This window comes from Ptychodera flava, chromosome 2 (assembly GCF_041260155.1).
Source record: "Ptychodera flava strain L36383 chromosome 2, AS_Pfla_20210202, whole genome shotgun sequence".
Classification (NCBI taxonomy): domain Eukaryota; kingdom Metazoa; phylum Hemichordata; class Enteropneusta; family Ptychoderidae; genus Ptychodera; species Ptychodera flava.
The window spans coordinates 12,885,590-12,897,601 of NC_091929.1; the positions used below are offsets into that span (position 1 = coordinate 12,885,590).

General features: G+C 36.0%; 1 protein-coding gene across 1 annotated transcript; it reads left to right on the forward strand.

Annotated features, from left to right (window-relative positions):
- Positions 1–30: 30 nt before the first annotated feature.
- LOC139114870 (ras-related protein Rab-21-like) lies at positions 31–9,161 on the forward strand. Its single transcript, XM_070676807.1, has 7 exons — positions 31–339; positions 3,137–3,196; positions 3,929–4,036; positions 4,787–4,850; positions 5,803–5,857; positions 6,671–6,759; positions 8,202–9,161. The coding sequence occupies exons 1-7, from the start codon at positions 199–201 to the stop codon at positions 8,333–8,335; spliced, it is 651 nt and encodes a 216-aa protein (XP_070532908.1). The 5' UTR covers positions 31–198; the 3' UTR covers positions 8,336–9,161.
- Positions 9,162–12,012: the final 2,851 nt, after the last annotated feature.

Genomic DNA, 12,012 nt, shown 5'->3' on the forward strand with positions numbered 1-12,012 from the left:
GCGGGACTAGTATGCGAGATTTAGTAGGTCACATGATGGTGACGTCATGCACGAAGAAAACTTCGCCATTTTGTAGGAGTAATTGACCCGAAGGCTCTATCGAAATCCATCACAATTCTATCAAAAATTGTCTGATTACCCGAAACCTTGTCATATATTTATTCTAATCTTAACAGTGTTACATGTAAAAATATTCACATGGCTGCGGCTGGACCGGGGAGCGCGAAGAGTTATAATTTCAAGGTAGTTTTGCTTGGCGAAGGATGTGTTGGGAAGACTTCCGTAGTATTGCGATACGTCGAAAACAAATTTAACGAAAAGCACATATCTACGCTACAGGTAGGTTTGTATTATAACTATATATAATGCTGTTCGTTGACGTGCTCCTAACTGTGCCGTTTTATCACCAGTTCCACAAAGTCAGGAATGTCGGCGTCATATATGTTTACAAAATTGTAGCTCTACGGTGAGGCGGTCGGTGAGTTTTGGTTTTTGCGACCTCGCTCACCAGTAGAGCTACAATGCCGAAGGCCCTGAAGCATACAAAATAAGCACGCTGCACATGGCATGGCATTTTGATGTAAAATCCCATATATTTACAGCATTTGGTCATACTGATTTATCATTACTGAAGATTAAACACTATACTACACTACCCTTGTGTATGGCGTTTGGTATTTGTTCAAATACGTTGATCGCGTTCCAAAACAATTCTTGGAGCCGCCATTACCAACTTCCGTAATGACAGCTCCTAGAAACACGCTCAATGTTTATGGAACGCGATCGACGTGTCTGTGCTAATACCAAACCCAATAAACGACAAGGTTAGTGTAGTATAGTGTTTAGTCTTCAGTAGTGATAAATCGGCACGACCAAATGCAGTAAATATGTGGGATTTTACATGAAAATGCCGCGCCATGTGTGGCGCGCTTATTTTGTATGCTACAGGGCCTTCGGCATTGTAGCTCTACTGGTGAGCGATGTCGCAAAAACCAAAACTCACCGACCGCCTCACCGTAGAGCTACAATTTTGCAGGTAGGCGTCATATATGTTTACATAATATCTAATTTAAATGTGTGACAGCCCATCGCATCAAACTCAGAGTGAATCTAGCCTACGTACCGTCACACCGTCAGCAATTAACTTACATTGAACACAGTAAAGTCACTACACCTTCCACGCCGCGTCGGCTAATTTCATCCACTGAAGACCATTGGGTCGCACGACATCTCGAGTATGGCGAAGAGTTGCAAAAAAAACGAGAAAGGCTGTACAGTATAGGTATTATGATAAGAGAACAACCGAAAGAGGTGTGAAGTGTCCAGATATTGAAAATTAACTGGTTCGGTTAAACGTATCACTGATGTGACATCGTGATACAATGAACGCAATCTCTTATAAATAGTACCGTATCAAGTACAATTGTGCTTCAAAAGAACGCTTTCAGTCGATAGATGAAACATGCAAGAAATAACATCCTGAAGGGGCTTTGAAGTGAAACCATTTGCAAGCCGTACAATGTTGATAACTTGTCCAGGTGCCTCCCTATGATGAATAATAATGATCGAGTAGTCTACGTGACCAGAATTAATGTGAATAATCTACCCTAAGTTATGATCTTTGAATGTTGTTAATTTGAAATTGTGGTCAAATTATGACTGAAGTAGTGTATAGGAACAGTTATATGCAAATTTTGTTATGTGCTAGGGGGTGTTTTTACAAAATAGGCGTCAGCCTAAAAGTACAGTTAGTGTATACGACCCTTCTTGACCTCTTGTACCTAAAACACTTAATCTGTGATTTTTTCAACCAAAAAAATTCAAATTTTATTATTTTTGAAATTCTCATTTTGCCTTCATAATTGTACATAAAATATTCATCGTATGTACTGTACATAACAAAACTACTAACAACAAGATATATTTAGGCTTCAACATGCAAAATATATGTACAAAACAAATTGTGAGGTGCAAGTTAGCATATTTGTGATTAAAGTGTGAAACATGTATCGGGCTTCAGATGTGCCATGCACTGAGTAAAACTAAAATCTGTGCAGTGGAGTATTCGACCTGTAGACATCACATTGTCAGTTTACTGTGATTTGTATGTAATTGCCTTGTTCATCACATATCAGGAGTTTATGTTTTGTCCATTTCAGATACAGTGATATGCATACAGGGATAGAACTTTTATTTCAAATATATCAATGCTATCCACAATGCATGTAAAAAGAAAGATTTTAGTTTATCATTTACACTGTACAAGTTACAAAATGCTGGATTTATTGAAAATGTTCAAAGAAATTTCAGTTGGCATTTTTCCATTGAATGTACGCACAAATATTGAATGAGCAAATTGATTGGACGGAGGCATTGGAGTACCAAATTTTGCTCCGACAAAAAGATTTGCAATTTTAGTATTACGATAAACCTTTCGAAAATGTTGTGGTAATACTGAATTTCTCCCCAGAGTAGTTGAACTGTCAGTTGTGTACTAGCAACTACTGTTTAATTGAAGAAAAAAATAGAAGCTCATTAACATAAACATTGATCAACTGCAACATTGAGATGGTCCAAGGCAGAGGCAGAACACTAGACTGAATAGATGACATCATTTCAAACCAGTCCAATTGTCAAATGAATTTTCTATGCATACATCAGCTGGTATATATCATGTGTGTGAAAGTTTGCTTCTTAAAAAAGACATTGCTATCTTTAACATGTTGGGCTTGTCATCCCTAACCAGGCCAACTTATCTTTCATACATTTTCTGAATTTGATAGATCTGTGTCTAACTCAGGAGTCAAATTAAATTGCTATCCTGCTTTCAGTCACTCACCTCACTAGCATTTGTGCAAATGTCAATTTGCAGAGTTCAACTCCATGAGGCCTGTGAAAATGTTGCATTTCATCCCAGGTATTATAAATTTTATACATAGCTGGCATGGTAAAAATTAACATGCTTACTTAATAAATATGTCTATTCAATAAATTCATTGATCAATTGATTGATTGATGGGTTGGTTGATTAAGTGATCAATAAAAAATATCACTCACCTAAACAGTATATAGTAACAATGATTGTCTTTTCTCTGCCATCATTATGGAATGGTAATGTCTCTTGCATTTTTTTCAGGCATCATTCCTCACAAAGAAACTGAACATAGGAGGCAAGAGAGTTAATATAGCAATATGGGTAAGTACCTTATACAAATCCGTTTAATCCCTCTACTTTCCTCTTTAAAAGTCCAAAGTACAATACATGTACAGTCATTTTCTATTTTTAGCAAATCGGTTTTAATTTGTTCATTAAAAATTATTGCTTGAAAGTTGCAACAGGGGTTTTAAAATTTGACCCAAATCCTTACTAACAGTATCACTTCCACATCTGCCGAGTCAGTGAACTGGCATTGAGCTACATGTATGTATTTTGATCTCCCTTTGCATGGTATGTCATAGCTGGGTAGTCTGAAAAAAATTGTGTTAACAGTATCTATGTATTCAGGGGCCTTCAAATGTTCAAGTCTTTGTTAAAATGCAGCATATTGCACATGTCATGCCTCACTGGTGTTAAGGGTGTATGCACCTCAAAAGTGAAAGACTTTAATTTTTGCTCAAACTTTCCCAAATAAAACTTTCAACAATCCTCTCACCAAATCAAAACTAAAAATCAGGGGTCACAGTGCAAATTTCAATCAAGAGAAACAAATAACCTCACATTTACCAGGATTTGAAATTCAATATGGTCGCCATCGCTGCGTTAATTCCATGGGGAAAATGAAATGTTCAATTTTTAAAAAACTACTATTTTGAGAATGTTTCTTATTCAAAGAACTTTAAAGTAAGTTTTTGGCAAGTGGTAGATCAGAAAAGAATTGTAAAAGTTTGAGAATTCAAATAATAACGTGTAATGATTTGCTGTTCACAGGATACAGCTGGTCAAGAAAGATTCCATGCACTGGGGCCGATCTATTACAGAGATAGTAATGGTGCCATTCTAACTTATGATATCACAGATGAAGATTCTTTTCAAAAGGTACCAATCTATCAGGGATCTTTATGCTCATATGTTAGCATCTCTGTACCTTCCAATTGTCAATATCAGTTTACAGTGATAGTTAATTGATAACAATTTCTCCCAAAATATGGTCACAGAAGTAAACACTTAATTCTGTGTAGTCAAGCTTTCTGCACTTTTCAAGTTATTTATATTCAGTGCTTTTATTCATCTCTGTACCTTCCAATTGTCAATATCAGTTTACAGTGATAGTTAATTGATAACAATTTCTCCCAAAATATGGTCACAGAAGTAAACACTTAATTCTGTGTAGTCAAGCTTTCTGCACTTTTCAAGCTATTTGTATGCAGTGCTTTCATGCTCAATCTCTTTGATAGTAATGGTTAAAATTTCACAAATCTGTATCTAAACATTGCAGATTTTTAACAGACCTTCTCTATCATATCAGATTTACTTTTGACATGTCAGCATTGCATAGTCTTTAATATGTTTTTTCACATCATAGTATACCAATCTTAGTAAAGGAAGAGTAGCATTTGGTGTATAAATGTGAGAACACATGAATTGTCCAAACCTCTAACCTTTGCTCCTTATGGACAATTTGTTGTCAGAGCTGGTTTTATGAACAGCGCCCCCTTGCGGCAGAAATTTGCATTCAAGTCTAGCTTTGTGAAGTCTAGCATTTATTCTGATTTGAAAAACCAAACTTCTTGTGTCTTGCTTCTAAAAATTTTAAACCTTTCAAACTTTTCTGTCTTCATTCCACAGGTTAAAAATTGGGTTAAAGAATTAAAAAAAATGTTAGGAAATGATATATGTTTATGTATAGCAGGTAAGTAAAAGCATGTTATCACCTTAGTGATTTGAACCTACTCAAAGTTTGTGTATCTGTGCTCCTTATTATCAGCTACTATCTCTGACGGATGTGTAAGATGTCAATTGTATTTATATTGTGGAAATTATTAACTGGTGAGTGGAGTATTTTGGAAACAAACTTGATTTCATCATGTGGACTTCCGCAAAGAAAATGGTGAATTTGTGTTATTTCAGTGAAATCCTTGTTTACATGATATTATTTTGGTTGATGATGTACTCCACTAAACATTATTCTATATTGTGAGTTTGTATCACAATATGAAAGAAATCCAAGCTTGTTCACGGTGTGCATGGTTCTCCTCAAGGGGATTTTGAGGGAGGGCCGCCCCTCTGGTTTTTTTGCTGAGATATTGATATGTATGTATGGCGATACACAGCAGGTATTTGTGTAGCCTTGAAAAATTTCTGTCATCTGTATGTCTACATGTATGTATGTAGCTTTGTTTTGAGAAATCTATTTATATGTTAATATGTTATGTTGTATAGTTATTAAATAACTATACAAAATAACATATTTTTACAACAAAGGAATATTCAAATTATGAATTCTTTAGTAAACTGGCTTCCCTTCTGATTTTGAAGGCTGTTGAGAACTGTGGTGTGACCTCTGAACCAGGCCTACAAGTGTTTTGTCTGATTCCAGGACATTTTTCACCTTCCATGTGTTGGTGTATGGCATACTCCATGAAATTTCCAGGCATTGATAAATTGACTCACAGAGATCAGAAACTTCCACAGTTAGTGGCTACACTGCATATAATAGTGATGATATGCAATGAGGATTTTTCTCAAGTGACCATCAGTGATATTGTCTACTTCTACATGTATGACACTTTTGATAAGTCTTGTAAGTTCTTTCTTGCGTTACTGTCGTTGATCATTGACTCAGATCATTTGTTTTTTTGCAGGTAACAAAATAGACTTAGAAAAAGACAGGAATGTCCCAGTTGCAGAAGCGGAAGCGTAAGTAAAGAAAAGTGAATATTTTTGTCCCCCAAGAATTGTTGGCCTCAAATTCTGAGATATGTATTTCTTTTAGTATCTTTGTAACACACAAAGAGAAGCAGATCCACATGGATACATGCAAATTGACACTTGCTGCTTGATGGCGCTTTCCAGTCTTGTCAATATACAGATGAATGGAACTTTGCTGAAAAAGTGAACCCATGTGTTATCTCTGACCGAAGCCGAAGAACAATTTATAAAACTCATTCGAATGCAACGTAAGATTCTCTTGTTGAAAGCAGAATCTTTTGACTCTGGTAACATACATGAACTACCCCTCTATATCGGGGTTAAGCCCTTTGTATTAATAATTGCCATATTCAGTTTTGATGTTCACTAAAATGCACAAGCCTTGATAAAAGATTTTGTCCTGCTTAACACAAACATAAGAAATATATCTCTGTGTACATTTTCCATCACTCAAAGATACATTTATTTCTTGCGATTTTCATATAGACAATATAAAACATGACATTTCAGATTCATTAAGTTTGATTTAGCCTAGAACCTATACTGTTTAATTAGGGTAATCAGGGTCTGCATAGTCACAAATTAACCAGGATGGTTCTAGATTAATCAGAGTTGGAATTTCTCTGAAGTCTGTCTGCCAGATTAATATTACTAAAATTCAGTATGAAGATATAACTTGCATCATGATGAACTCCAGTGTCCCATTGTACCTCAGTATCTCATGTGCATTAAGGGTACTCTGTGACCTGATTTCTGGATCTGGAAGGTGACTCAGGGCCATTTTTGTGATTTGTCCAACAGATACGCTGCATCGGTGGGAGCCAAACATTTTCACACGACTGCAAAACTAAACAAAGGAATTGAAGAAATGTTCCTGGATCTTAGCAAACGTAAGTGTATAGCATTTCTCAACTCTATGGTAGGATTATGCTTTCCAATGGTTACCAAGAAACTCATAATAACAGCAGAGTAATATCAGGTGCATCTTCAACTACCAGTGTGATATTCAGCTGCATACCTTGCAAAGTTCTTTTTAACATTGCTCATCAGACAATTTATCCACAATTGGCCCTCTCGGTTTAAAGGGCGGCCAGAAGCTGTATATTTTGATGATATTTTCATTGTCAGTTTCTTGTCCTATTTACCAAAGCATGCTGAGATGCACAGTATTCAGCTAATCAACTCAGCCTGTACATAAGTATACTACATTGTTATCACTGACAAGTAAATTCTGATCTGGACTAGCATTTGAATGCTAACAATAACAGGATGTTTTACTCATAGAGATGCTGTGTAGTAAGTGTATCAATATGCTTATGGAGTAGAGTAAGAAAATGTTCATTGACATTAAAAACAATGGCTGACAATCAAAAGTTACAGCTACTGGCCTCTTAGTGCAACCGTTTCATCACCATGCACGCAATAGTCAATCCTAATGTTTGGAATTTTTTCTAGCAATGTTAGACCTATACATGGGGAAATGGGGTGCATACGGTAATTTAAGAATACCTAGGGGTCTGTATTCTGGCATGCAGATAGAATGTCCTCATCCCAAGATTCTGTAAAGGCCTGAAAATGCATACTGGCTTCCATTGATTCGTTATCCTATAAGCTGTAGAACTAGCAAAGCAGTTTTTGCAATGTCTTTATTCAATCTGTGCATTCGTACTTTTAGTCAGGTATGGCAGCTGGAAACAAATTCATCAAAATCAGTGTAATGTAGAAATATTCTTTTGAAGATTACGGGTACTTTAAACCCTTAGCTGTATGCTGATGTCACATTCCTATGACTCCATGGTTTGATCATTATACACCTGTACTAGTAAGGGGAGGGGTGGCGGTGAGAGACTGTGTGGAGGGATAATATCAGTATCTTCACATTCACATTACATGTATGGATTCTGTCTTTCCACCCAGTCTAGTTACTGGTCTATGGAGCAGTGTAATGCTTGAATTTTTTATCCATGTATGCAATTTGCATTAGTGACCATTATTGAAGTAGGAGATTTAATGAGTTTGACTCATTGTCAAAGGAGAACATCATTCATACATCTCTTACTATGAACAATTTTAAAAGTGCGTTTAGACAAGCATGTGTAATATTTATAAATTTATTTCAGGAAATGGTGGTGACTGCTTTATCTGTAGTAGTCAATCACTGATTTCATTGTGTTGCTTTTGTGAAAAAAGAACACCCACCAATACTGCAGTGCAACTGAAATTCAATGAGTAAACATGGCTGACTCCCCCTTTTTACCATATATGGATATATGCAAATTTGCTGTCAAAGAATGATTTGAAGACTAATTTCTCATTTTTCATTGGCTCACAGGAATGATTGAAAGGCAGTCAGAAGAATCCAGAGGCACGTCATCAGCACGCACACAACGCAAGACAGTCACGATAGTTGACGACGAACCACAACAGAGCAGTGGAGGGGGTTGCTGTGGGGGAGGGTCATCCTGATTTCTTATTGGGTATTGCAATATCATGAAGTGTACAGCATCAAATTTACATGTATACATACACTGTGAACAAGTCCAACTTTCAAAATGTATTTGTGTGTGCATCCAACACCCTGACGTGTGGCTTGTATTAAGGGGTCAGGGTGGCCTGCGTGGTGAAAAAGGGCAGGTCCTGTGTAAACTGACTTTCAAAATGTACTTGCCGTTTCCTGTACCCCAAAACCTCAATGTGATAACCAGATATTGATATGATGTAGCAAATCAAACGTGCCTTTACGGTCTGTAGTGCAAATAGTCTTAATTTAAACTCTAACGAGGGACATTGTCATATTCTCATACACATCTAACAATCCACAGAGGACACAAGAAAAATCCTGTATTGTCTTATGAGCCAATGAATGGTATCTACTGCTATCTACAACCTCTCTTTTTCAATTTAAATATATTCCACAGTACAGTGAATTCTGTGGGTTTTAATTTCATCAGTAAATGAAATTTAGTGAAATATGTGTAAGGCTGTAAAATTATGATAGTTTTCACCGCTTCATACGGAACTCAGTCATTGTCATACCCAGTGCACCAGCCAAAAGTAGCAAAATACATGCATGTAGTTGAAGGAAGAATCTTAGTGAAAATTAACAGTTGTAAAGTATATTTTATAAGATGTACATTGGCCATTGTGTGTGTTCAGTATCTTATACACATGGCCAATTACTGGGCATATTGAGGAATAGCAATTCAATCCTGAATTTACGTATCCAAGTTTAATTTTGGTCATCATTCTTAGTTGCAGGAGAGAACATTAAAAGCTAACTTTTAAGAGGCAATTGTGTTTTATGTCTGATTGTTGTGAACTTTTTCCCAACCCCTGTGAATAACCATGGCAATTCACAATAAATGATCCTGCACTGAACGGAATTTTTTGAAAAGAACTATAAAATTATCCCAAATTCTGTTGCTTACAATTACACTGTTGACAGCTCCATGTGCTGTCTTTGCCGAAAATACTGACATGGCCACTGTGGCAAGTGCTGTGGAATATGCTTTTCTCCACAACCAAGAGTCAAAGCTCAAGGGCAAGTAGTGAAGGCACAAGGGACTTTTCTGCATGGCAGCGCCTATTGAAACTTTTGAGCTTCAGTGAACAGCCAATGCAATAACACCACAAACTGCTGTTGACAGTTGTGCCCAGCAAAACCTTCGAGCAGCTTTGACCAGTAAATGCCACATTAGCACAAGCAGCTGGTTACAGTCTGGCTTCCTATCAGATTTCTCAAGTCAGGTATGGCAACGTTGGTCAATGTGCATTCTGAACCACAATGATGCATTACTGACCTAAAATGCAAGAAACTATGTATGTATATGGTATGTAAAGTGGTGCAAAGGTGACTTAGGTAGAATGCACCACAGGGACAGATAATCTGACTCTCGAATTGTGGCAATTCTTTTCTCATCTACTTCTTGTGGTGGCTTATTTCCTGGAGTAAGAAAAATATAATTTTCACCATTGTTTTAAGAAAATAAAAAATTCTGTTTTTCCCCATAGAGTTAACACACGGACAGTGGCAGTTTTAAACTTCAAATATCGGTTTATGTCAGGAAGTTTGTTTCTCTAGTACTAAACATTGCTGCCTGATTTTTATTTTTGATTAAGTAAGAGAATTGTTGAAAATTCCATTGAGGAAAGTTTGAGCTAAAGTAGAAGTCTTTCAAGTTTGAGGCGTGTACGACTTTTGTAAAAATAAAATCGAGAAATGTCGAAATCAAAGAGCATTATCATACATGAAGCTGTTTGGCCTAAATGGAACATCAACCCACAAACTAGGCATATGCAAATTTCCTCAACATTTTTACAAATGTAAGTTTTCCTATCCTGACCAACTCCAGAGACAAAATATGAAAGACTTCAGGGCCCTCCGACGGACACAAGACACTTCTGGACAATCAACCTATCTGAATAGCTGATAGCAGAGCATAAAAGGACAGATTTTTCATTTATTTATATATTTATTTATTTATTTACACTATGAGTGACCGATTTACTGGAAATAGGTAATATTCTTCAGGGCTCATATAACTTACACTATACATTTTAAGGCTCACAATACTTTACAGTATTCAAAATAAATACAAAAATAAATTGAAATAAAGCTTTGGAAAAAACAATAAAGAGAAAATACATATATGATTCTTCCAAAATGCACATATTTCTGACAGTGACTTATAAACCACACAGAAAAAATTATAATGGAATATTTTTCTTAACAAACTCTTTTAACAGAAATTTAAACCTCATTTATCTTGTTGCGGATTTCATTTCTGCGGGTGACAAGTTTAAACTTTGGCCGCTCCGTGGTGAAAACTTACATTTATCTGACAACGTGGTTCATAAAATTTCTGTCGAAAAGCTGAACGTCTTGGGAATAAGTATATTTCAGGACCATTCTTTGTAACACATTTGTATACAGTGACTGCTAAAACGTAAAAGATTCTCTGTCTAATTGACATAACATTAAATCCAGTAAATAGGTCTGTCAACGGAAAATCAAAAGGCAAGGCAAAAATTACACGTAATGCTCTCTTTTGCAAGGTATAAACTTTATCAATTTTATTTTTGGTCGTGTTACCCTAAACTTGTATCAAACCATGATATAACGCAAAATGATTACGAATTGTGATAAAATGACAAATTCGTCAAATTCTTTCGCTCAATGAACTACATAAATTATCAACATGAATGTTTCAGGCTTAAATCTTATCAAGAGTATAGTAAAGCCTAAAAGCGAACTATACTGTACATGGAAGTATTAGTACCAGCAATATCAATGAAAAAGGGGTCACACTTTCCTTTAACACGTCCCAACTTGTAAGAGGTCGATATCAAAAGACTTGGAGCATTAATACACATTGCATTAGTAGTGACCCAGTTTGAAATTGGAAGAATGTCACTATTCATCGCTACATTTAGATCCTCGATAATTGACGTCTTGCAAGCAATGCTTGATTGTCAGCATACATAGTAAAGAGTTCGTATTAACAGATATTAACAGATACTAGAAAATCGTGAATAAAAGAGGGCTCAAACTGGAACCCTGTGATACACCAGTACAGACATAAAGACAATCAGAATTACAACCCGTGCAACTAACAGTTCATGAACAATTTGACAGATACGATTTGAACATCTAATAACACTATTTGATAATCTATACATAGATAATTTCTCCAATAAAATTTCGTGATTAATAAGATCAAAAGTCTTCAACAGATCAAGCAAAAGAACACTATTAAACAAGCCATTATCAATGCTGAACAAAATTTCATCCGTTAGCGTGATCAAAGAGGTTTTGCAAGAATACTGCTTTCTGAAACCTGATTGATTGTCTAAGGGTACACCAGTACTGGTAATGTAATTAAAGGAAATATATGCCTTTCAAAAACTTTTGAAATTGCCTGCACAATTTAAATTTGCCGGTAGTTAAACTTGTCATTTACACTTCCAGAGCCTTTACAAAGAGGTACAACTCTAGGGCATTTGAGGATATTAGGAAAGACAGAAACCTTCTAACAAATGTTAATCAAATATGGGAGGATATCAGAAATGACATTAGCACTAATTCTCAAGAGTTTGCAGTTGACATTATCTACACAAGCAGACTTAGCTTCCATCAATGATAA